At 39.2% G+C, this 25956-nt stretch overlaps 1 protein-coding gene across 5 annotated transcripts in view; it reads right to left on the bottom strand.

Moving 5' to 3' along the window:
• The window catches only part of ROCK2 (Rho associated coiled-coil containing protein kinase 2), a 95940-nt gene extending 70427 nt beyond the window's left edge, over positions 1 to 25513 (bottom strand). For 2 of the 5 annotated variants that reach the window (XM_068183453.1, XM_068183452.1), the window contains exon 1: positions 24984 to 25509. In XM_068183453.1, coding sequence (XP_068039554.1) covers positions 24984 to 25133 — 150 coding nt within the window. In that variant the 5' untranslated portion in view covers positions 25134 to 25509. Of the gene's footprint in view, positions 1 to 24983 lie in introns of all 5 variants that reach the window. The other 3 variants (XM_068183455.1, XM_068183456.1, XM_068183454.1) reach the window with 3 other exon arrangements.
• Positions 25514 to 25956: the final 443 nt, after the last annotated feature.

The raw sequence follows: 25956 nt of genomic DNA, 5'->3' as shown, positions 1-25956 counted from the left end.
AGAAGTGTTAGGCTAAGAAATACTGAGGTCAACGAATTAGAAGATATTTAAGACCTATTATTAATCATTAAATGTTGATGAAAGTTTGGCAAGAAAACGAGCTCATATTTGCTCATACAAAGGATTTGGAAGAATGAAAATCCACAAACATGTTTCTACAGTAAATCATAATACTGAAAATGCAAGTTAGTATTAAAATAATCAGAAAAAACAGGTCAGAGTTTTAGCAGACATAATGCAGACAAGAAAGGTGGTCAACAGTTAAAAAGATTAAACGATAGAAAAAATCACAGAGGGAAATGTCAAAGATCATTCGAAACACATTTTGAAAGGAATTCTACATATTATCACTTAGACTCGGGCAAAAGGAAGAAAGGATCAGCAAAAATTATTATGGCTTTTTCAGTCTGAATGGCTTAATTCCAATTATAAACCAATGTTTCTGCACTGACTTTAATTCCCATTACTATTAAAATATATTATAAATTAGGTACTAAATTCTTTTTAAAATAAATCAAATTAATTAAATGGAAATTTAACTCCCTAACTATACCATAGATTGATAATGTTGGAGAAACTGAAGCCAATTATTTAAAAAATTATCTTTCCTGTAAATTCTAAAATCCTACTAACACAAACTAGAACTAGAATTCTAGAATTAATGTCAAAATTCTGGAACTAGTTCTGGACTTTTACAATCTTTGTTCATAAATTTCTATGGTATAAGGACCATGTTGGGTTTTTTTTGCAGGTACTCCTACATGCATATATAAAAAAATAGTCCACAAAGCATCATAAATTGAACCAGATTTGACAATCTCTTATCTGAGTTCTTCCCAGTGTCAACAAGCGAAAGAACCATGTGCCTTGAAGTCGTTCGTTGAGCCAGCAAAATAGATGACTTTCAGATCATTCACCAGCACATATTCATCAACACAGAATATGATTCATGGTTTGTAATTTGTTTCCAGAGTTCCCCAAGTTACATCCATGCGAATAATGTGGGGGGAAATAATCTGAAAATGGAAGTTTATTTTTTTTTTTATGTTAGGTTAGTGGTGGGACTTGATGATCTTAAGGGTCTTTTCCAGTCTTAATGATTCTATGAAAAGCAATTCAGTAGGCTTACAAAGTAAGAGTAGGGGATGCCAGCACCTCCGATGTGACAGCACAGACAAATGGGAAGCCTTTCAGGTAGACAGCACAGGCTGAGTAGGGTACAGGTCAAACAACAACAACATCAACAAATAAAGTGGGTACAGGTGAAAGAAAAAAAAACCTCAAGAGTACAGTCTTCTGTCAAGAGAACAGCCCTGATTTCAGAATCACAAGTGCCCTAAGTTTCCAGAGAAAAATATTCTATAACAAGCCAATGAAGTCTTCCCTATGCAGATACCCAGAGCAGTGGCTGAGCCTCATGCAGACTATAGAGCTGTATTTTATGGCTATGGCTGTTTCTGAGCAATACCAGCAGTGAAGACCATGCCCAGAGTCCAGCTCAACCTTAACCCTGCACTACAAAGCGAAAGGTGGATGATCTCAACAACTGTTACTTGCACGTCCCATTGCAACTTGAAACACAAACACTTATAGGAGGAGACTTCTGGTGCACCACAACACCAGCGCAGTGATGCAATTCCTTCCTCCTCCTGCTTATGAATTTTCATTCTATACCAATGTCACAGCTCACATCTCATCCATTCTGCAAACACAACACTCGGCCAAGCAACTAGCCTGCTTTGTAGAGAAATAGGATCAGCTTAATAAAAATGCTGCCTTTACCATCCCTTTGCTAGGCACCCTGTCCCCCGCAGCTCATGGTGTATTGCTGAGAGCAGAGCAGCAATGGTGGCCTGGGCAGGACACAGCCACTCTGGTCCTGTCCTCCACACTTACAGCTATGGTCAGGAGAAGGGACTTTATGTCCCTTTACACACTCAGGAATAAGAACCAGAATTCCCCTCCTGTGCCAAGAAGCCTTCAGAGCTGCTTCCCCACCAGTATTTACTGGGTCTTCCCTGCTACATCATGGCAACTTCTCCTTGCCTCAGAATTATAAAGGGGAATAAAACAACCCACAACCCCAAGGCAGCACCACAGACATTTTCAAAACTAGGAGACTGTTCTTCAGCTCCATATGAAAGCCAATGCTGCCCTCAGAGCAACAGCCTTATCCTTATCTCGGACATGGAATTCCATTCTAACTGTACAAACATTACCCTTCTTTACCAAAATGTAGTTTACCAGAATTCAGGGTTATTTGCTAGGATGTACTGTTTTGCAGATCAATTTTACATTTACAGCTGTGATATTCAATTAACAAGAATGCTGATGAAAATATTAACTCACTCCCTTTTTCAAGCAGAGATATTTTAAATATCAAATGTCTTACTAGCACACTTTTAGTTTTTCTCTATTTAAAAAAAGTGCTAGGAAAAAATCTACTATGGGAAAATTAGCAGTAAGTATACAGAAATCATTCTGGGCTGACATTTCCAGAAGTCTTCCAAGTTCTGAAACCACCTAGAAATTTGCAACCATGCTTTCCTTATATTGATTTCAACCCCCTCAGTAACCTCAATTAAGATTGTATGTGTGATGTTTACAGTATGACATTTTCATCTTCTGAAATGTTTAAGAAATTATCATTTTACTTCACTTCATTTAAAAAATCTTCCACTCACCACAGGAAGTAGCTGAACAAAAGCAGAATAGGGCACCTGCCCACTCCTAGGAACAGCTGCTCAAACACTATCCTCTAGTAAGTACATGATTAAATGGGAAGTTATTTAATTTCCTGATCAGCTTCAAATTTAAGGTGGTACATAACACAGAACCATCTGCATGAGCTACCATGTGAATGTTTCTGTGAAAAGCATGAATTTTTAACAACATTAAGACTTGCAATTTATCCAAACAATGCATATGTCAAAATTTAAACTCCAAGTGTGATACCATACTTTGCTAAACTGACATTTACAATAGAAAACACTAAAACAACATTCAGTGTAACTGTGACAAAGTAAATCATGATGCTCTATGAAAACTCACTTTCTGACTGACTGCATAACTACGGCACGCTGCAGTGATGTACATTCTTCCAACCAGTCAGCATCTTAGTAAACCAACTTTCTCCTTTTAAATTTTCTCACCAAGTCAAAAAGGAGGACGCATTCAGAGACCTCCATCAACCCCTCCAAAAGCCCTGTGACACAGACGCCTTCCAGCTGCACAACCCTCCTGCTGTCATGCCTCGATCTAGGCCCTTTCCTGGACTGAATGAACATGTTAAGGCACGACAGAAGACCTAAGATCAACGGAAATTTATGCTGTGATTTTTTGGGCAGCTCAGAGGAACACGAAGTATTGTCCCCATAAATGCAGAGGCAACCCATTCTGCACAGCAGGCAGGAAAACAAGGTAAGTGCTCTCACAACTTCCACTTGCAAACCAAGCTGCACCAAAGCTTTGTGCTACAGAAATAAGGAGGAAAGCTAAAAGTTTCTTACTTCTTTGTGCTGCAATACGGCCCTTCAGTTAAGAACAATTTTGTTTCTACTGAAGTCAGCAGAACTGTCTCATTTTAATTTTAAGGCTTTTTAAAAAGTGGTACTTTAGCTGAGCCAGTAATACAAAGTCAGAAGTAGATTTTTAACAAAGCCATGCTCCTGTGTTCCTCTTGCCTCCTGATCCTTTCTTCTTTCGGTTTCTTTCCTTGGATTCCCAGACAAAATTTTATTTTCTCAAAACTGATCTTACATTATTTTCATGATTTGTCATTAACTGCTCTCAATATGAGATGTTTGACCACAGTTGTAGATCTTCTTCAGAGTTGCAATGTCTTACTCAGCCAGCACATTTGCAGCTCTTTAAACTCATCTACACAGGCCAGGTCGGCAGATCATTTTTTCATACAATTAATATATTTTTCTTCATTACATGTGAAGAGATCTGCAACAATGCTTACTGTTTTTCTCATCAGATGACACAGTAAAAAACCTTTTCAAACCTTCAGATTGAAAACACCACAAACTTTTCAATATTATGGACATTTTTCCAGCAAAATCAAGCTTTTAAATAATGCTTTTCAGAATCCTTCTCTTCAGACTACAACAGTTCCGGTGTTCATTTTTCCTCTAGATGCACCTACAGGCCTCGGGAGGACACCAGGAATTTGTCTCTGACCTTAGTGCCTTCTTTACATTGCTCTCTGAAAGCTTGTTCGTTTTCAGGCTACTCAATGGCAAAAAACAATACTCCAGTTCTGCTTCATAGCTAAACAATGGTACTCCACCAACTTCACAAAAGCAGAGAATTCCAAATAACTACTATCAATAACCATTTAGAAAGAAGTTTTGTAGATCTGTTGTATGAAATAATACTATCTCAGCATTTTCTGTGGAAGTATTACATTTACTGCACAATTTCAACTGTAACTCTGTTATAATCATTTAACTTCCATATGCTGCAAAGAGAGTTTTTAGTGAGGATGACTGCATAGTGGAATTTGACAGAAGTAGCCAAGATAACTGAAAAATGCTGTCAGTAAATTATCAAATGTTTGACAGAAATATTATTTAACAGAATTTCAAAAACTTGACTGGGGAGCATTAGAGGATCTAGCCTGGCACCATCTCCAACTGCATAAATTGCTGGGCTTTCATCAGCAGAGCGCCTGGGTGGCCATACGAAATTGGAGCTCTACATTCATAGTATTTATTTTATGTAATTTCTTGGAACGCAGTTTATAGCTTAACACAGAAATCTGTCCAATGTTTTAGTTCTGTGATGTCATTTCATTTCTTTAACAAGATAACTTTCAGACAATTAAGCCCTTCATTAAAAAGGTTATGTAAATGAGAATGTTAATATATTCCTTCCATGACATTAACAATAATGCACCTACTAGATTTATAAATAAACTCTGTGCACTCTGTGCCTCCTGCATCACCTACCTCCACGTCTCAACATCTCAAAATACCTGGCTTACACAAAACAAATTTTCACAGTTATTGCAAACACTAACTATACAGAATGGTATTTTATAATGACACTTTGGAAAAAAATAAAGTTAATAAGTCTGAAACTCATGCCTAAACATATTAGAGTCAATTAAAATCATTTAAACAGGACTGTCTTAAAGGTAAAATGAGAAAAAGCTTAGTTGCAGTGAATGACCCTTGGAATACATGATGAACAAGTTATTTGCTATATCTTTTGCTACATTTGATAACAAAGCCTGAAGGACTTCCACAAATAACAAGTGTTGAAATGCTAAAACTGTAAAACATGTTGGTAATTGTTCTATTTCAATTCACCGAAGAAAAGTGACCAAAAATAGCTCCGTGGGAGTGGTTTTGAGATGGAAATACTGAAGAGTTTGTACTTTTCATTAAGAGTGACCAATACTTACAATTTTTATACAAAATAATTACCAATATATGGCATTCAAATATACATGTTGTATCAAGGACAAGTGTGAAATAACCTTTTGAAGCTTGTTTCTTTTCATTTGGCCCAGACTGCAAAAGACAGCCATTACATTGTTGACCTGGTTAAGAAGCAATTGCATAAAAACCACAGAGAAATGGGAAGCTCGAGCCTGTGCTATTGGTGATATCCACAGCAGTCAGGATGGATGTCTCAAGAACTTACTCCACCCAACTCTTCCCAAAACAAACTTCGGAAGCAGGTTAACACTAACATTTGCTTCCAAAGCTGTGTGTTGCAGGCACCTAACAATGAGTAAATAAATTACAGCAACCCACAGTAATTTTCAGAGCTGCAGAGTAACCAGTCAAGCAGCATATGTTTGCATACAGAAGTGATCTATTCAAGGTCTGAGGATGAAGTTCCAGGACAGTCTAAACCAGTCTCCTTATCCCCTAAACAAAAATCCCCACCCTTCCTTTGCCTCAGCAGTTATGTCTTTCTCACCCTGAACAAGCCAGTTTAGGGAGCTAAACTGGACAGGTCTTCTGCTTGCTTTCATTTTTGGCCATTTATTCCCTTAAACCTGCTCACTGCAGGGACAAAGAAGTAAAACAATCAGTGAAAAGGCAGCAGAAAGAATATAGCAACCACGGCAGATCAGTCCTCATGCATGGGGAATTACTCTCAAGAAAATGTCATTTCATTCAAACCTGAAACACAGAGTGGGGGAAAAAGCAGTAACAGAACAACAAAAAGCTGTAAGAACTATACAGCTGTAAATCTTGTTTCTTTTATTCTACCAATACAACTTCACTTGAAAAGCTGTGTATCTTCAAAACTGACTATTTCTTGGCATACTAATCAGAATCGAAAATACTTCCATAATTCTGTAAGATAAATTCATACTATCAATAGCAATTAGTTTAGCCACAGAAAATGTTTTGTTTCACTCAGTTATGGTTCACATCCAAATAGACAGACAGACCTCTCAAGAACAAAACACTCCCTACATATTTTAGAGTAACCAGTAAGTTCATTTTTCACTTCCTGCCAAACATAAAAACAAAGTCAAAATGTCAAAACAGTGAATATTTATATAACTATATAAAAAACTCTTCACACATGCAAATAGTACCTTCTTTTGCTCAGGAAATAGATCTGTAAATTTAGAGAGAGTGAAAAGGTGGAAAATAATTTTTAAGAAAATCATATTGACATACCGCACAAAGGTCCCCTTCAGCTGTAAACACACAGAGCTGTATCAGTAAGGACATATTTTGGGAAAAGATTAATTGCAAACTATTATCCTCTACAGAAAAACAGTAACATCACCTCTTCAAGTAATTTTCCTTTTTCATTCCATTTAAGACAATGGTCATGACCTTGCTCATAAAAGTGTTGTTTGGATTTATATTAAGTAGTTTGAAAGAATGTTTATCCTGAGTTTCATGTATCCACACTGTCAACTTGAAAATCTCTTTTCTCCCTAACCTTAAAAAAAACCCACCCTGCAAAAATCTGAACAACATTTTTCCTCCTCAACTTCCTATCCCATACTGCAGATAAGACTTACTTATTCAACTTATCTTAAATCTTTCTGGAGTGCTGCCATACAATTTTATGGACATGAAGATTTCTGGAGCCTAGTCCTGTTGTACCACTGCAGTGTTACTCCAGAGCCAGACCAGCTGTCTCAAAGCATTTGCCTTTGTCTCCTATAGTAGATTTAGACTTTGCAAACTGATCTCAGCATTCCTTGAGGAACACTGAGTTCATCAACTGGCCCTTACAGCGTCACCACACCAGTGAAATCTCTCACCTGAAGACTCTGGTGTATAATTACATTCTTCTGGAGCAAAGATTTGCAAAACAGAGATGAGTTTTATCATCTCTGTTTGGAAGCCTAGAATTTTGAGAGACTGGTCCAAAATTAGGCAATGAAATTCCACAGAATTAAGGACCACAGAAAAGCTCACCATCTTTTCCAGCACAAGCTGCCTCTTTCTAGTCAGATGCTACATTTTTCCTGCAGGGTTTTGTCTCCAAATACCATAGCTGAGGAAGCCAGCATAACAACTTAGGGAAAAGTGAATGTAATTCTCCAAACTCTAAACACAAAGAGAGCTTGCAGCTCTAGAGACAGCCAGTGCCCCAGATCTGAGACAGACTGCAGTTTTCTTCGCTTATATCAAACTCATTTTTAAATGCATTTCATGACACTGAAGTGTGTTCTTTCAACAACATTTGAAGTTTCTTGCAGCAAGTTTCTCCTACAAACCGTAAAGAGGTTAGCAGTTACCACAATCACTTACAAAATTAGCGCTCAAGAAATACTACAATTTACCCCAAAATTTTGATATATATTTATTCTTTTTAAGATCACCTGTGGGCATTTGGAGAAAAAAGGGAGAAAAAGTTGATAGCTGGTTATTTTTTGACAGTTTGGGTTGAAATTGCTTTTCAAAGACTAACCTAGCAAAGGAAGTGCAGTTTGTACCAAAATGAGCAAAGTGTGTATAAAAGCAAAGTAAAAGTCACTAAACACTTGGCAAGATGAGATAAACATGACAAAACATCTGTCAACCAGTATCACCTGATTAAACTTACTGAAACATGCAGGGGAAAGAAAAGACAGGTAGTATATATATTTCCTCACTAAAAAACAATGAAGAAATACTGTCTTCCAATTACAGACACACACACATAGACATATATTTATATATACATATATATATATACAACAAGAAACGTTGTAGACTCTGACCAATGATCTCAAGTAAAGCTGATAGCACCATGGAAAAAATTCAATGTTTTTCAGACATTGTCTTTTAGAAAAATAACAAAAAGGTTCTATCAACCTGTTCATATTTAAAGATGTGACAAATCAGTAATTCTAATTCTGTGATTTTCATCACAGTGGCACAGTTGCAAATATTCCAGTTATGCTCCAAGTTTCACCTGGATATTCTAGTAACAGAAAAAAAAAACATCTGGCACATGAAAAAAATAAAATCATCACTGGAGCCAGGACATCTGCCCTTTCCTCTTCCTCCAATTATTCCGCCACAAAACTCACTCCAAAAAGACAATGAATACCTGAGAAAGAAGAGGCAGAATTCCACAGATATGAGTTGAATATATTACTGAATACATGACTAAATTTCACATACAATAAACTCTGGCTTCAAAGTAGTAATGACTAAGCTCACAGAACTACATGCTAACAGAACACACATTCAAAGATTAGCTCTTAGATGTCAGGAATCCATTAAACAGAGCATATTTTTATTAGGAAATAGACTCCGTCTGTTAGCCTCAACTGAAATGGCTCCATGCTGCTCTAAGATGAGAAGGGAGATTAGAATGAAGTGGGTACAACAAGTATCTTACATATCAAAGAGATGACAAGGAAAAATTACACAGTCCTGGCAACAACCACCCAATCCACAGCCCTGTGGACTGAAACAACCTTATGTCTAATTCTGGGCCTATAAGTAGTCCTACCCACATAATTGTATTTACTAAAATGTTTTAAGCTAAACACACATGTAAGGGCTTGCAAAACTGCACTCTAATAATATTTCTGAAAAGCACTCTCCCGACCCCAAAGTGTCTTTCAAAAGACTTCCAGGAATCCATCTCTCTAGGATCCATTTCACTTTCGTGATTTGTTAAGAAATAATTTTAAAAATCCACATCTGGCTATCTATTCGGTTTACCTAGAGGGAAAGAATTCAAACAGCCAAAGAAGCTTCCCACTATGACAGAGAAATTTTTATCTTTGTTTTGTGAAGGGATGATACATTCACATTTTGACAACATCTGAACAAGTACACCAATACAGATTTTTGATTAGCTGTATTTGATTTTTGACATTAGTGCTGTCAAAAAAAGGAAACTGTATGAAAGTAACTATTCCCTGGGACCCCCACTTCACTGAAAGAAAATTGCCTTTAGCTTATCTGACCAGGAGATCCAGTACAGAAATTCATCCTGTCATGATTCCTGCACTCTAATGGTGAAAAAAATTTTTTTTACAACTTTCAATCCATTTTGTTACCAAAACAGAGCTCTGAATTGCTTAGCATCAGGCTATAAATCAGAAACAAACTGAATGTAAAACTGACTGCAGTGACACTGCAAGTGGCTGGTCTCTTCCCTAAACTGTATTTGACATAGTTTTCTAACATTTTCAGGCAAAAAATCAACAATACCAATTCCAGTTACTGCAGTAAACTATGAACCTTATGAAGTTCAACAAGGCCAAGTGCCAAGTCAAGGACATGGGTTGGGGCAATCCATACAGGCTAGAGGATGAAGGAATTGAGTGCAGAAGAACTTTGGGGTGCTGGTGGATGAGAGGCTGGACATGGTCCAGCCACGTGCCATTGCAGCCCAGAAAGCCAAATGTGTCCTGGGCTGCATCCAAACATTGTGGGCAGCAGGGGAGGGAGGGGGTTCTGCCCCTCTGCTCTGCTCTAGTGAGAGCCCACCTGCAGTGCTGCATCCAGCTCTGGGGTCCCCAGCACAGGAAGGACATGGACCTGTTGGGAGTGAGTCCACAGGAAGGGCACCAAAATGATAAGAGGGCTGGAACACTTCTCCCATGAGAAAAGAATGAGAGAATTGGTTTTGTTCAGCCTGGAGAAGAGGCTTCAGGGAGACCTTACTGTGACCTTTTAATACTTAAAGGGGGATAATTGGAAAGTTAAGAGACCTTTTAGCAGTGCCTGCAATTACAGGACAAGGGATAACATTTTTAAATTCAAAGATGGGAGATTTATAATGGATATAAGGAGAAAATCTTTACAGTGAGGATGCCGAGACACTTGTTGTCCAGAGAGGTTGCAGATGCCCTGTCTCTGGAAAAGTTCCAGGTCAGTTTGGATGGGACTTTAATCAATCTGGTTTAGTGGACAATGTCCCTGCCCATGGCAGGAGGGTTGGAACTACATGATTTTAAAAGTCCCTTTCTAGTCAAATTGTTCTGTAATTCTGAAAGAATTCTGTAATCAGTAGTGAAAATGATACATCAATAATCAGCTATTTCCTTAATTTGTAAATGGTACCCACCATTAAAAATACTTCTTTCTTCTACCATATATATTGTATATACATAAATATATATGTAATATATATACATAAATATATATGTAATATATATATACATATCATATATAAATACTTCTTACTTTTCTTTGTCCTGATGTAAGAGTATAAAATCAGAAGACTGTGTAAGTGTTAAGGTCAAATTAGTACTGATATAATTTAATTCAGTCAGGTATCAAAGCAGGCTGCAGTGGTATCAGTCAGCTTTGTGCCCATGTAACAGAACCTACATACTGGAGATGGAGAAATAATAACATGGCACTAAGAACAACTTTTAGCTAATCATTGGCAGCTAACAACTGAAATTAGTCATTTTGGCATTTCTTATGTTGATGGATTCCACTATTTCCAGAAGAAAATATGAGCCAGTATTTATCTTTAAAACAAGCATGTTTACTCACAGATTTCTGCTTTTTCCTAAAAGAACAGATTAAAGCAGTAGACTAAAGCACAAAACACCTGTTTAAATTACCTAAATTCAAAGATAGGCAAGTACTAATCGGAATTGACTTTTTATTATTTTTTTTAAGAGAAACCTTTTCCAGTTTCTACAATTTTCTCTGTACACAGACTAGTAAGACAGTGTGATATTACCCCTGAATGTGATAACAGAATATTTCATACTTTTATTCTCATTCTCATTTTTCCTAAGTTTATATTAGTATATTCTAGCTGAAGTTCTCTGTAATCTGAAAGAAGCTACAGTATTTGCAGAGCAGGGCACAAAATTATTTTCTTGGATCCATACTCTCCTCAAAGTTTCATTACCAACACTGTGGTAGGACATGCAGATGATGGCCTGCATTCAGAAAAATTAGTCTTTATATTTTAATCAATAAACACAGCATTAACTTGGAACCTAGCTCTTTGGAGAAAGGAGGTATGCTGTGGATTTTTTAGTTTGCTTTGTAGAGGTTCAAGATTGTGGGTGGTTTGGATTTTTATGTTATTGTGATAGCTCATAGACTCATAGAATATGCTGAATTGTAAGGGAGCCACAAGGATCACTGAGTCCAACTTCAGGCCCTGCACAGAACACCCCCAAGAAACCCACCATGTGCCCAAGAGGATTGTTCAAACGCTTCTTGAGCTCTGTCAGGCTGGTGCTGTGACCACTTCCCTGGGAAGCCGGTTCCAGGGCCCAACCACCCTCTGGATGAAAAACTTCTTCCTGATATCCAACCTAAACCTCCCCTGACTCAGCTTCATGCTGTTTCCTGAAGTCCTTTCACTGGCCTTGAGAGTGAAAAGATCAGTGTCTGTCCTTCCTCTTCCCCTCACGAGGAAGTTGTAATTGCAGTGAGGTCTGCCCTCAGTCTCCTCCAGGCTGAGCAGACCAAATGACCTCAGCCACCCCTCACACAGCCTCCCCTCAGGGTCCTTCACCATCTTTCCTGCCATCCTTTGGACACTCTGCAATAGTTTAATAGTTTTAATAGTCAATATTGTGGCACCCAAAACTGCCCGCAGCACTGAGGTGAGGCTGCCCCAGTGCAGAGCAGAGCAGGACAATCCCCTCCCTTGCCTGGCTGGCCATGCTGTCCCTGATTCCTCCAGGACAGGGATGGCCTCCTGGCAGCCAGGGCACTGCTGGCTCATGTTCAACTTTCTACTGACCAGGACATCCAAATCCCTTTCCATGGCACTGCTCTCCAGCATTTCATTCTCCTGTCTATGCACACAGCTGGGGTTGCCCCTTTCCAGATACAGAATCCAGCATTTGTCCTTGTTAATATGGTTGGTGATCATTCTGCAAATCTGCCAGGATTAGCTGAGAAAATTATTCAGGCTAGTTTTAATCCAGGTTAGGTACTCAAAGCAATTCATAACACACCAGCACAAATATTATGTCACTACCAAGGTGGTGCCTCAGGGAAGCAGGTGGAGCTACTGCTTTAACTGATAGGGAAACTTATTTATGTTAGCTATTTGTTTTTAAACTGATTCATATAACTACCAAAGGAGAAAGACGGGTTAAAAAGTTTCTGAGATCCCTGAGGCTTAGTTTCTCATACTGAAAGACTTCTCTGTTCTTCAGATTTCTGAACATTTCTTGTTTTTATTTTAAAAGCTGCTTGGTATCTTCATCTAACACTGTACAATTTTATTGGTTCATCTACAAATTCTTCCAAGACAGATGTATTTTTGTTAAGTACATAAAAATTTGATTGGTACTATGCTTAATGATGGAAGCACTTAAACAAATACAAAAAAAAAAATTTAAAAATCAAAATCTAGATCATTAAAGAATAATCCAGAAAACCTTATTCCAGTCAAGACCACCAGAAGAACAGACCATGCCTGTTCCTCTTCTAAATGGGCTAGTCCTAAGGCAGAAAAGTTAAGTTGCCGCCATTAATAATAAGTATTGCACATGTATCTGAGAAAACATCTGTCCTCTGCTGTGCCCATCTTTTCCAAAATAAGAGGGCCACCCTCGTTGCTGTATCTTCCTTCAGAGCTTTGTAGACTACCTGAGATTATTTAAGCTTGTCTTAATTACTGCTGCATTTACATCCAGATTACAGACCAGAGTTATCTGACCCAAGCACAGTACTCGCCTATTTATTTTGTGTCTGCAAAATCTCGTCTCTTTCTGCTTCTAGAAGTAATTCAGAAACAGAGACAGCATCCTACAGTATTTTTAGGCTTTCCTCATCCCCCATGGACATTCTAACATCTTTGTCTATGGCTGATAGAGATCTCCACAAAGGAACCCACATCCTCAGGAAGTTTGGTCTCAATCTGACAATGAAGTACCTTGTATCTTCGGAATGGCAGGACTATTTCACAGCCTTTTCAAGGTAAGTTATTATAAGTAAAGGCTCCTAGGCACTGTAAAACTTGAACCAGATATAAAATATTCTTTCCAATTGATAATAGCTCTGCAAGGTAGTGGTATTATCTTCATATATGCAGGCAATGAAATCCTGCCTTTTCACCTTGTCAGAAGATAAACAGGACTGCTTACATTGAGACAGTTAAATTAAACCTCTATCAGAATTTGTGTACAAACTGGTATTAAAAATATCAGCTGAGATTATGGTAGCAAAAAAGAAATTTTAAAATAGAAGAATATTTTTCAGTTTATTTAGTTTGTGTTTATTCCACCATAATCACTTTCCTTTTTTTAAGCAAATATATCTTTAGAATACAAATAATTAAAAACCCCACAACTGCTAAATAAAAATATGGCAAGAAATTCAGGGCTAAGTGAATATCCTAAATTACTTGGGAAAGCAAAGCAAAATAGAATTTCAAATTCCTCATGGTTTTATAAGTGGAAAACAGTTTTCCCACAGACAATAACTCAATGTCTCCTCAATTTGCCTTCAGTTTTGGCAACAAGCGATTCCTATACGGAAAGGCAAGAAAATATTTGCCTAAATCCGCTAACCCCCACAAGAGCCATCTGCAACAGCTGCTTCCTCAAGGAATCACAATTTTTACATTTGAAGAAAAAACTTGTGCTTAAAGACCATTAAGGTCAGAAGAACCACATGCACTTGGCTAAAGATTGTGGGGAAGAAAAAAAATTTACACAGGTCTCTTGTAAGAGTATTCCTGCACAGATCCTATATGAATATACAAGGGTGGAGAGCACACAAACATGACCTAACCAGAAACAGGACAGCCACAACAGTAGTTGGGCTGTTGGCACTACCCAACAGCAAGCACAGATCACTACTAACTCTCTAGTAAAGCAGAATTTAAAATGGGGGATACAAAGTCATTGTATCAACAAAAAGCAGTTTAACAGCTTCACTGCACATTGAGTAGGTAAGAGCACGACCCTGGTGTTTCAGGCCATTCTAGACATGATTGGGTCCCTAAATGATTTGAGTTTCTTGTCACACCCTACATGGAAAACATGCATACGACTAGCTACATACACCTCACCGTCAAAGGGAGTTCAGACATACAAAAAATTGATTACTGAATATGTTCATTTACACAAAGACCAGCATTTTCAAAAATAACTCAGGAATAACATGAGACTATTGGTGCTGCTCTCGTTTCACTTGCTGCTACAGATGTGGCCTTGGAAACCATCATTCACACTGAGCACTGGCAAGGTTCATTTTAAGCCTAAACTGCTGATTATTCTGCTGGTTTTGACTTAAATCACAGATTCACAGAAGGATACACAGAACATTCTGAGCTGAAAGGGTATTCTGGTGAATCCTTTTGTGAAACAACAGCAGCACCTGAACCTCTGTGTGAGGCCTCCAGTCCCCTTGTAACCACAGCGATGCTTCTGGACAACCTTGGGCCAGGAACTTCCGTTTAGGGACAGAGCAATACCACACCAGCTACAGGGGAGAACCCTGACACAAGCTAAGTTACTGTTATTAGATACAGACTTACAGGTGACAGTGACATTTTACCATAAAAACGACTTTTTCATTGTGTTTGATTACGTGTAAAAAAACAAATAAAATAAAAATGTTATGCTTCTCTCACAATCTATATGTGCTTTCAGCATCAGTGACCCTATGATATTACAGCTTCAAGCACATTTGTTCGTCCCCCACTTCCATTATAGAGGACAACTGACCCAACAGTGCTAAGAGTTTACACATGAGAAAAAAAAATCAAGGCATGATGACAGTAAAACCAAAATAAATTCCACACTTCAGAAATGTAGTCTGTGTATAAACCCAAGAACAATTCCTGTGTGCCAAGAAAGGAGTCCAATTACATGGCAGCCTCTTCTGATAGACTCGAGAAAATAAGCTTGAAATCAAAATAGAACTAAAAAGTTCTACCTTGGAATAAAACGTGTCTAAGACTTTTCTTCAGTCATGCTTCCTGCATGCTCCAAAAAGGCAAAACAGCCATTCCTCTCCCCTGTGACATTCAGCATCCATTTGATGTAAACCACTGATAAACAGAAAAAACTTCTGTATACATTCACTTGGTTTTGATTTAACAAAAAAGAATTTGTATTTCAAGAATACTGCAACTTTATTAATTCCCATCTGTTTGTAAGACATACTGCACATCTTCCCTCATAGATTTAGACAGTGTGATTTCAAAACATGAATACCATATCACCATATGTACCTTTACCCAACCTCTAGCAAACATTCTTTCAGCAACATGGTGTACGCAGATCAGTCCATTCTATGTAGAAAACATAAAATAAGCTCTGCAGTTGGGCTCAATGCTGTCTCCGATTTTCTGATTCAGTGAAGTCCTGCTGTAGAGTCATATAAAATAAAGCCAGAAGCTTTTTAAAAAGTGAAAAACCTAATACCTTACAAAATTTTTAAAGTTACATATAAAGTTACTTTTTATCTGTCAAAATTTGCCAAAGATGTTTTCACAGGTAGAGAGGGGACATTTGGGATTTCTGGCACTTGAGAAACACTGCAAGGCACATGTGGGAACAAATACTGGTTTCTTCTAAGAAAACGAGAGCACTGAAATAGTTTATTTTGACACTTAAATTGCCTTTCTTCAGATGCAGTCAACCATTAAAATAGATGAAATGATTCACACTTCATGGTGCTACTGTTCCAGGCTTCTACGCACATGAACCATTCTTCATCACAGTGTCCATATTTAGAGGTTTTTTTCATAATCTGAGCAGAAATAATTTCTAAACCAGAGAACTAGCTAGATATCTATGATTCAAAGGAATTGCCAACATAATATTTCTTCACGTGATGTAGCTTATATTAGTGTATTTATTATTTATCTTTTAATACAAGCTTAAAATATTCCTGACACAGAACACTACACGCATACAAAACAATGTTCAGGCTGCCTCATTTGCTGTTACATTCTGGTTTTACCAGCAGAATTCTGACAACAGAGTTCTGCTGCTTCCCACCCTCACTGTCAATAATGCCACATTTGCAGAGTCAAGACAAATCCTTCAGTTCTGGGAAGATGCCAAGTGGGAAATAAGGAAAGCAACTTAAAAATACAATAAAAAATAAGCACATTCCATATAATTAAACTAAGACTGAAAAATGAACTTGAAAGCAATTTTTAAAATAGCTTTATAAAACTTAACAATTTAGTAATAGGGATTTTTTGGAAAGTGCAGCAATTTTCAGCTTTCCCTATCAAATCTATAGTTCAGGTGCTTATAACAGTAGCATGGATGCAAGTTTGAAGTTTAACAGAATTATTATTTTGTACTCACAGAGAAAAAAATTTAACACAGAATAATGTTTAAATTACTAGCAGCAGCTGCAATACAATAATAAACTGTCAGTACCTCCTTGCCAGATGAGTAATTCAAGCAGTTCTCAGACACTTTTCATATAAAAGAACATAAAATAAAAGGGGGGGGGGGGTTTACAATCCAGGTTTATACATCCTAAAGAGGTCATTAAATTGAACAGGCCAAGAAATAAAAACTATGGCTTAATGCCTAAGTGAGCTAGCTTTTACTGTTGGAGGAGGAGGTCCCGAGATGTTCCCTAAAGGAAACAGATCATGCGTGCATACCACTGACATTGGAAAGGTTTTCATTACTTACTCACTAAACCAACAGCTTCCAACAAGGTATTATTCCCTGCTCTTCTCCATTTTCCTAAACTATTAAAAGGAATTATTAGAACTATTCCTAAATTGAGAGACTTCATGGTTATTTTATCACAAAAGTTTAAAATTCCACACAAAAACCGTAATTCAGAAGTCAAGCATAGTTATAAAATTGCACAAGAAGGAGTGCAACCAATATTAAGTAACCTCATAAGATCTTTTATCTATTTACTGCAGCTTGTTTCCAATGTCTTTAGCTGCACATTGTAGAAGCCTATCATAATACAGCCTTCCCTATATAGCAGATTGTGCTAAGTCATTTACAAATAAAAATCTGTGTCCTAAACATGCAACAAACGACAAGGCTTGTCTCCCTAATTTTGTACTTAAAAATGAAAACAGAGACTAGAACAAACTAGTTTCAGAAACCACAAGGAAAACCACTTTAAGACTATTTTCTATATGAAATAGAACACTTTTATAGTATAGGCAAGCCAAACATTTGTATATCCCTCAACCAAAACCTGTGCTATTGCTGTTTCTAGAGCATAATCTCTTTGAAAGTATGCACATACACAGTGCTGTAAATTTATCAATGCAGCACTCTTCATTTCAAACAAAAGAAAAATAAAGAGGGTCAATTAAGTTGTATAGTAGCAACAAACACAAGCAGATTTCCAAATTCAGAGCTCATTCAATAAAAAGGAATTCCCATAGAACCTGAAGATCCTTCTCTCTATATATTCCATACTAGGGTAAATCTATGCTGTTGACAGAACTCTGTTTGATATTTAATCAACAATTGAGCCATAGACTTTGGACGACTACCTGTAACAGCAGTGATATGGACAAAGAACAATGATGCGTTACAGTCTTTAAATAGTAATCAAGATTTTAGTTAAACTTTAAATAGCATTTGGAAGAAAGTGTGGAACTCAGGCATTTTTTCTTCTAGTTATTTATTTATCTGGTGACAGTAACAGTCAACATTATGTGTTTTGAGATTAAAAAAAAAAAAAAAGAGTATTTGCTAAAGCTTAACTTTTCTTCTTTCATAGTTGCTTAAGCCTACTTTCATGCCAGTATGTGACCTCCCCTTCATTTCCTCCTGAAGAAAAGTACAAAAAAAATCTTGTTTAGATGAGTCACTCAAACTTTATCTCGCTTTATGTAGGATCCTGTAATTCTGTACTTTAAATGCAGACTAATAAAATCAGTACCCATGATTTAGAACAGTCAAAAGGCAATACAGCAATTACTTGATTACCTAAAGACTCAAGGTTTGGAATTAAACACTTTGGCATAGCTTGCTTGTGATCGTCTTTTTTAATCACATAAGTCTATTCTAAATATTAAAGTATTTTCCAGTACATCTTAAAAATAAAGCTTCATCATTTCCATTTCATATAGTTGGAAATGAAGAAAGATTTGTCTGAAGCCATAAAGTGATCGCAGTAAAATAGGATTCAGACCCTCCTGCGCACCACTTTTTTATTCTCTATACCATGTGAACAACACTATCCTTAAAAAAAATGAACGATGAAATGACTGTGGAATTAAAGTGACAATGCTGAACACTAACATCGTAACTCATTAGTCTCCATCTGGGCACACAAAACACAAAGCATGTGATTGGTTATTTTTTGCAAAAGATTTGACTCGGGTAAGTCATTTTACATGAAATAAAATTAATGGAAGACAAGCATCATCAAAACCCCACTGTATGTCACACCCAGATTGTTTTTCTTCTCATGTCTATCACCTTCTGCACCCTGCAACAAATGAAGCAGAGACTGAACAGAAGGCACATTTCACATGACAGTGAAGAAATCTGTGTCCATCCAACATCAAAACTCCATGATACTTCACAGACAAAAAAGGGTCCCTCTCTCAATAGCTGTAACAGTAACAGACGAACACAGAGAAAAAGCTAAGTTCATACTACATAAAGCACCAATTACAGACTGAGACTATCCAGCATAGTGAAATCTGGACAAAATTCACAAAATCACAATCTTCCAAATATTCCAGCCAGTCTGCACATTAAGGGCCCAATCACTGATTTAAGCACAGAGCCTTAAAACTCTGTTAGCAGGTAATGAATTTAACGTTGCCAATGAAGGATGCAGGTGACGCCTCACCTGCACTCAGGAAGCTGCGCGTGGCCGGGCTCAGGGGCGCTCTCTGATCACCGCGGGCTTTTCGGACACTGCACTGCTGCAGGAGCTTCACACATGGTAGGTATGACTGGGGAACTGAGCACTGCATTCAACCTTGTGTTTACATTGTGAACAGCTCATTAAAATAAGTTTATTACTAGCCAAGTCTGCCAATATAAACACGGTATTCTTGTTCTTAACCAATGGGATGTACCAAGAAAAAAGTATTTCAAATAAATTTGTTACCAGAAACATTCGCTGCTTTACAGTATAACAGTTTAGAAGAAACCTCGGACACAATACAGCATTCTTCCCCTCAAACCCCCCCATGCTTATGAGTTATAAAAATACACGGATTTTTTTTTGTATCTTTCATTATATAATACTCTACTACCCAATTTCAATCACTTTCATCTTTAAAATCCAAAGTCAGCTCCTCTGTGACACTGATACAATTCCAGTCATATTTTGTAGATCAAACACTGGCAAGAAATCATTAACGGATTGCTGTGGAGATTGGCTCTAGCACTTTGGAGATAGCACTTTTCTTTCTTTTTAAATTAGGCAGCTTTTGTTATGGACTGCATTACTAGACAAAGAGCCAAATACTTTGGCACGGCTCTGCCATTAGTTAGAACTCACAACGTACTTTAAAAACCAGGTTCTAACAAGCATTTGCACACATTTCAACTGAAACTGAGACTACTAATATTCAGAGAAGTGAAGGATTACTGAATTTTTATTCCTGTACATATAAAGGAGAAGAAAACTGCTAATTTGATAGTGTAGGTGTATTTATGTTTCTCTTAAGTTGTTACAAAGATTGAACAATTAAAAGAAAATAATGACACCCTTGCAATCTAATCAACAGAGATGAAATACTGGGAGTGAACATGCCTATTGTGAATACACACTCACAAATCTGCATGCATCTCGTGTGGCAGTAAAAAGACCTGAAGCTGAACAAAATGTTATTTTTGCTGTCTCAAACCAGAAGTGAAACACTTTAATCCTAGTGTAGAATAAGTTAGAATATAAAAACACATAAAGCTGTCAGAAAAGTAGAACTATCTTTTTCCACCTAACCATACTGCTATATATAAATCCATCAGAGGGGAACAATGAACAAAAGACAATTCCATTTCCTTAATGATCATAATTTTTAACTCTGCAATAGATATTCTAAAATTACAGATCAAAAATAGAACATTTATAGAAAGAGTTAGAAACTAAGAGAGAAATAACAGCACAGGAAATATAACAAACAAGAAAAGGTTATTTCTTCAAGAACAGAGAATCATCTGGCCTTCAAATTACTTAGTGGGCAATGAATTTTAGATAGATCCTGCTAACTGCTACATTTGCATCTCTTCCCTGTACTTGCTGGCTCATATTAACACAACAGATTGTTCTTGCTGATTCAAAATAATGTGTGGCAATAAATTCAGGAAAGCAAAACAACTTTCATATTAATTATGTAATACAAAGAAAGTTCCTAAGGCTAAAATCCTGCTAAGGAATACCTTGTATCAGCCATGATGACCTGTAGACCCTGAATTAACAGAGCTCAGCCTAGTGATCTGCTCAATTAACATTCTTGGTACAAGGCTGGCATCTATTCAGTTGAAGAGATCTTTATGGACAGATGCACCTATTGAAAGAATGGGAGTCACAGCTGCATCTTCAATCCACTTTTCATTAAGAATAAAATTCAGGGTCTTGATGGCAACGACCCATGTAGATGACCCATCTATTCATGTTCAAACTAGTGTAAATACACAGTTTACTTGTCAGCTGTATTTAAAAAATAAATAAATGGTAAATTAGTTCAGTTTTGGTTTGTGGGTTTGGGTTCTAAGGCATGTGCATTCTGAGACACTTGAGCCCTCTCCTGCTAATCATCTCAGTCCACCATGCTTGCATTCCAGCACTGTGCTCATAATTTCACTGTTGCACTGCCTAATTAACAGTTTTAAGAGCTCCTTCTTTCAAAAGCTGACACAACCATAGCAGAGCAGCCAGAATATACTCAACATTTTACACCTCCAGTGTAATGCCAAACTTCAAGCTTAATGCTAAAATCCTGAGGCCTGCACTGAAGAGTGAGTCCAAAGGCAAACACCAGCACCTTTCTCTGGACAACTGCACTCCAGGCACAGCACTGCAGGAAGAGGACGGTAAGACTTATCAGAGCTGTTCATCACCACCATACAACTCAAAAGTTGAGTTCAACATGTGCTGAAGTGATACAAATACACACAGCAAGGAAGCAGAGGTCTGGATTAGTTTTACACAGCCTACACACAGCCTACAATGACCTATCGGCTCTTGTTTTAGAGAAGATAGCACTTGCCAACACACCCCTACGGAATGTGTATGAAACACTATCAAAAATAACTCAGTTCATACTGTAGATAGAGCTTATATGCAAAATCATAAATGCCCAAATATATTTGAGCACTGTTAAGCTCTCCTTAAATTTAGCTGTCAACTTGGAACTATTTGGTAGGAATGTATTTATAGAAGGGTTTCTTATGGATCAGCCAAGGTCAAATGCCATTAAGTGCTATCATCCATGCGTACATGCAGTACACATAAAAACGTCACTTTATTAAATTAGTGGGTGACACAATTGGCAGAAAAGCAAATAATAAAAATATGGTAGCTTTACAAAGTAATCTCCGTGATCTAAATGTAATACTGAAATCAGGTTTTCATAACCACTAATGCACTGCTACATGCCCAAAAAGAGCAAGACTGTACCATAGAAAGCTATTTTCACCAAAGTGACAATATCAAAATTATTTATCTTAGCATAGGCAACCTAACAACAAGCTTTCAACAAGGTACAATGAGAGAATGAGCACTCAGCCAACGCCTCAATGAGGTTGCAATCACCACTTTCCTTTGTGGATGTCTTTGCTGACACCTATCATGGCACCGAGTACACAGTTCTAGCATTCCTCTTTTCATATCTTTATCAGACCAAAACCAGAAGAACCCCACCAAGTGCTGGCTGTGCATCTCATCTATGCTAATGAGTAGAAAGTCCTCCATGATTATTTTTTTATTTAGCAGAAAAAGGGTGGTAATAACCATGCCACACATTTAAGTTGGCTGGCTGTTTCCTGGGACGTTTTATTTTGCCCTCATAACTGCCTGTGAGAACAAACTAAATGCAGAGTTCTTCATCTCATAATGCCTCTGAACTGAGAATGCATAGGTCTTTTTTGAAGATATGCTTTAATCAAACACAAATAATTATGCTCAACACAGGCATTAATGACTGTTAAGGCACACAATATAGCAATAATCCCATCAGAAAATCTAACAGTCTATCTTGAGCCCTGAAGAGGGATGGGAGGAACATAACCAATGTACTTGGCTTCACAGATTCTCCTGCTGAAGAAACAGATGGATGTGGTCAGCCATCCTGTGGTAAGGAAGGTACGCAAAGAAAGTCTATTCATTTAGAGCCACTGAATAAAACATCTTTTGATGACAGTGGAATTGCTATCTAGAGAAAGACAGCTTATAACCTCAGCTTCTCACGCCTTTCAAATTTACACCATGTGTTATAGATCAACAGCTACTTTTTTGCTTTTTACGGCTTCCCAAAAATAAAGCATGCACACAAAATACAGAATAGCAGCTGTTTATGACTTTTTACACTGTAAGGAAATGAATTCCATTTTGAATTCCATTCCACATTTTTAGTTTTGGTTATGTTATTTCTGGAGGATAGAATAGTGGCATTCCAGCTAGTCTTTTTAAGACGCTTTCCCTGACTCTCAATTCATGTTGCTGTATTTCTACTTTTAACTGAAAACACATTTAAATTTTTGATAATTTACACTGCAAGGGAGCTGTTTAGTAAACAAGTAAATTTTTCAATATGAATATGCTTTCATACTCAGACTATTTAGTAGCACACTAATGCAAAATTAATGTCAAATTGCATAAAGCAACAATCCCAGAGACCAAAAGAAAGTGCTTTTACAGGCAATCTGTTGCAAATTTCCTAAATAAGAGTAATAAATAGTCCATTATTTCATACACAGATATGTAGACTGCACAAGCTAGGAAATTTGATTGATTAGCATTATATTTCACTTGCTGCTAGTCTTTTAAACAATACTTACAGACAGAGTGTAGAGAACAGTGATGACCTTTACTGTAAAAAAAAATGCATTTATAATCCAACTAACACTCTCTCATGGTTTGCTTTCTCAATGTATTACATGAAGCAGTCTACATTGCTAGCATATAAAACAAAAAAATCAAGTTCTAAGCAGCACAATCTCAGTTCTGTAGCTAGGATTTATCTTCAGAAACATCAACATATTTTAGTGTATTCCATCTATGTCCAAGGCATGGGAGGTGAGAAAATAAAAGAATCATGCTGTTGAGTATAAAAGCAGTGTGAAAAAGTCTACTGGGGTTAAGTATTAACCTGATGCATTTTTCAGAACGACTGTACTATTTTTAACTGCTCTTTTTTGGCCACAGGTCAAAGTTTTCCAAGCAAAATACCAAAGTGAAAATGCTGGGAGCGAAGCCCAGAGGCAGCTCTCTCTGCTTTGGCCTAGGCAAAAACTTATCTGAATCCAGTCAGATATGTAGCACTGTTTCCCACCCCCCTCCATTGACTATGGCTGTCATTATGCCTCTGAACATGTATGAGAGGAGTAACACAGCACCACAGCCTCGGGAAGAACATTTTTCAGATGTTATAGGAAATTCCTATGTTCTCCACACAGCACAGGCATACATTCTGTTCAGTCAGTTCCTGTATTTTTGGCCAAACAGGACTGAGTCATTTGAAAGCACAGAAAAAGACACAGTGTAAGTGCCCTGAGCAACTGTTGGAAGGACTGGGATTTATTCCTCCTTTTTCTGCTCCTCATAACTGGGACACACTGGAAACCTTGGGGAAGACTGGAAATATACGATTTGAAGACCCTAAAGTTCAGTTAAAATACTAATAATTATAATACCAATAATTATAACAACAGTGATAATAATGATAATAATATGTCTCTTGGCTGCCTTTCTAGAGTTCGGATGGTTAAATGAGACAATCTAACCCCTTTCACACTTCTTCACAAGGGCATAGATTTCTCTCTAAGGTAAATTGTATTTCATACGCTCACACAGAAAAATGCTATTTGAAACAGGACACAGACCAATCAATTTGCCCCAGTGAAAAATAAATGTGAAGGGTCACTGGACCCTCCAGTTACATTTGTCCCTTAGGCGTGTCCCGTTTTCCTGAATTATTTCCACACCACACAGCAACCTCAGCTTCACCAGGGACGTTTCAGAGTGGGTGAGCGATGGGTGCCCGGCAGCGCACACAAAGGCAGGTACTTTGGGGACGGACACGCTGTGACTCCCAGGCGCGAAAGCGAACGGTGTGAACGATGCTGGGAGGGAAAGCAAGAGGCTTTCCTCTCCACGGATCAGATCTCGCCAAGGACGTTTCTCGCTTCCCCCAAATAAGATGTAGCTAATCGGGGAGCGCTCGCTCTCCTCTCACAGCGCCGTGCCCGTCCCCTCGCTCTACACAGTCCTGGAGGCGAGGGCCGCTCCCGCCACCTCCCCGCTGCCGGTGGCCCGGCTGGGGGCGTGAACACGATCTTTCGTCCTCCCCCAGGAAAGCACTTTCAGGACGCGGGAGCCCTTTCCTTCCTTCCCGTTCCCTCCCGCCCGCCTGAGGCGAGGGCAGCGCTCCCTTTGTTCCCCCGCCGAGCGCTTCCCCCAGGCGCGGCCGCCCCTTACCAGCAGGCTCTCCACGTTGACCGGGGAGCGCGGGTCGCGGATCATGGACTCCAGCTTCCTCTGGCGGCCCTCGAGCATCCCCGCCGCCGGCTCCAGCGCCTCGGCCGCCAGGGGAGCCGCCGACATCTTCCCCGCCGGCTGCTGGCTCATCCTCCGGCCCGCCTGGTGCCGGGCCCGCGGAGGGCACTGCGCGGGGCCGCCCGGCGGGCCTAGCGCGGCGGCGAGCCCGGGGAGGGCGCGGGCGGCGAGGCGGGAGCGGAGGGCAGCGCCGCCGGTGGCCGCCGCCCGGGCATGAAGGGCGAGGGAAAACGGCCGCTGCTCCGCCGGGCGCGGGAGAGGGAGGGGAAAGAGCTGGAAGGGAGGGACGCAGCGCTTCCCGCCGTGCCCCCGCCTCTCCCCGCTCAGGGCGTCCCTCGGCGGCCGCCGCCTCACTGCCCGCTCCGCCGGGACATCGCTCCGAGGGCGGGGGGAGGCGGGGAGCGAAAGGGGAGCGGCTCCCTCTGCAGCGCTCGCCGGCTGCTGGGGCGGGAGCCGCGATCCCCGCCAGCCTCGCTTTCCCTCGCCGCTCTCCGCGTTCCGCCCACCCCCGGCTCGGCGCGGCCTCCCGCTCCCCGGCGCCGCTAAGGCCGCCTCCGCTACCCACAAGGCCCCGCTGCGAGCGGCGCATTGTTCGGCGCTCGCTCAGCGCCCGGCTGCAGCCCTGAGCCCGGCGGGGCCGTGCCGGGCCTGGGCAAGCAGCCGCTCAGAGACAAGGCTGTGTGCGTTTTGGCACATGAGACCTCAGCCTGTCCGCATGGCGTCAAGCACAGAGGAAAAAAAAGCGAAAAATATTTGAGAAGGTGGGAGAGCAGCGCTTCCGACAGAGTAGCAGTGCTTACAGCATGAATCAGAGATTCATGGAATGGTTTCGGTTGGAAAGGACCTTAAATATCATATAATTCCAAGCCCCCTGCCATGGGCAGTGACGCCTTTC

The sequence above is a fragment of the Anomalospiza imberbis genome, chromosome 3, assembly GCF_031753505.1.
Source record: "Anomalospiza imberbis isolate Cuckoo-Finch-1a 21T00152 chromosome 3, ASM3175350v1, whole genome shotgun sequence".
Lineage (NCBI taxonomy): Eukaryota > Metazoa > Chordata > Aves > Passeriformes > Viduidae > Anomalospiza > Anomalospiza imberbis.
This window is presented reverse-complemented; position numbering and strand designations above follow the sequence as displayed.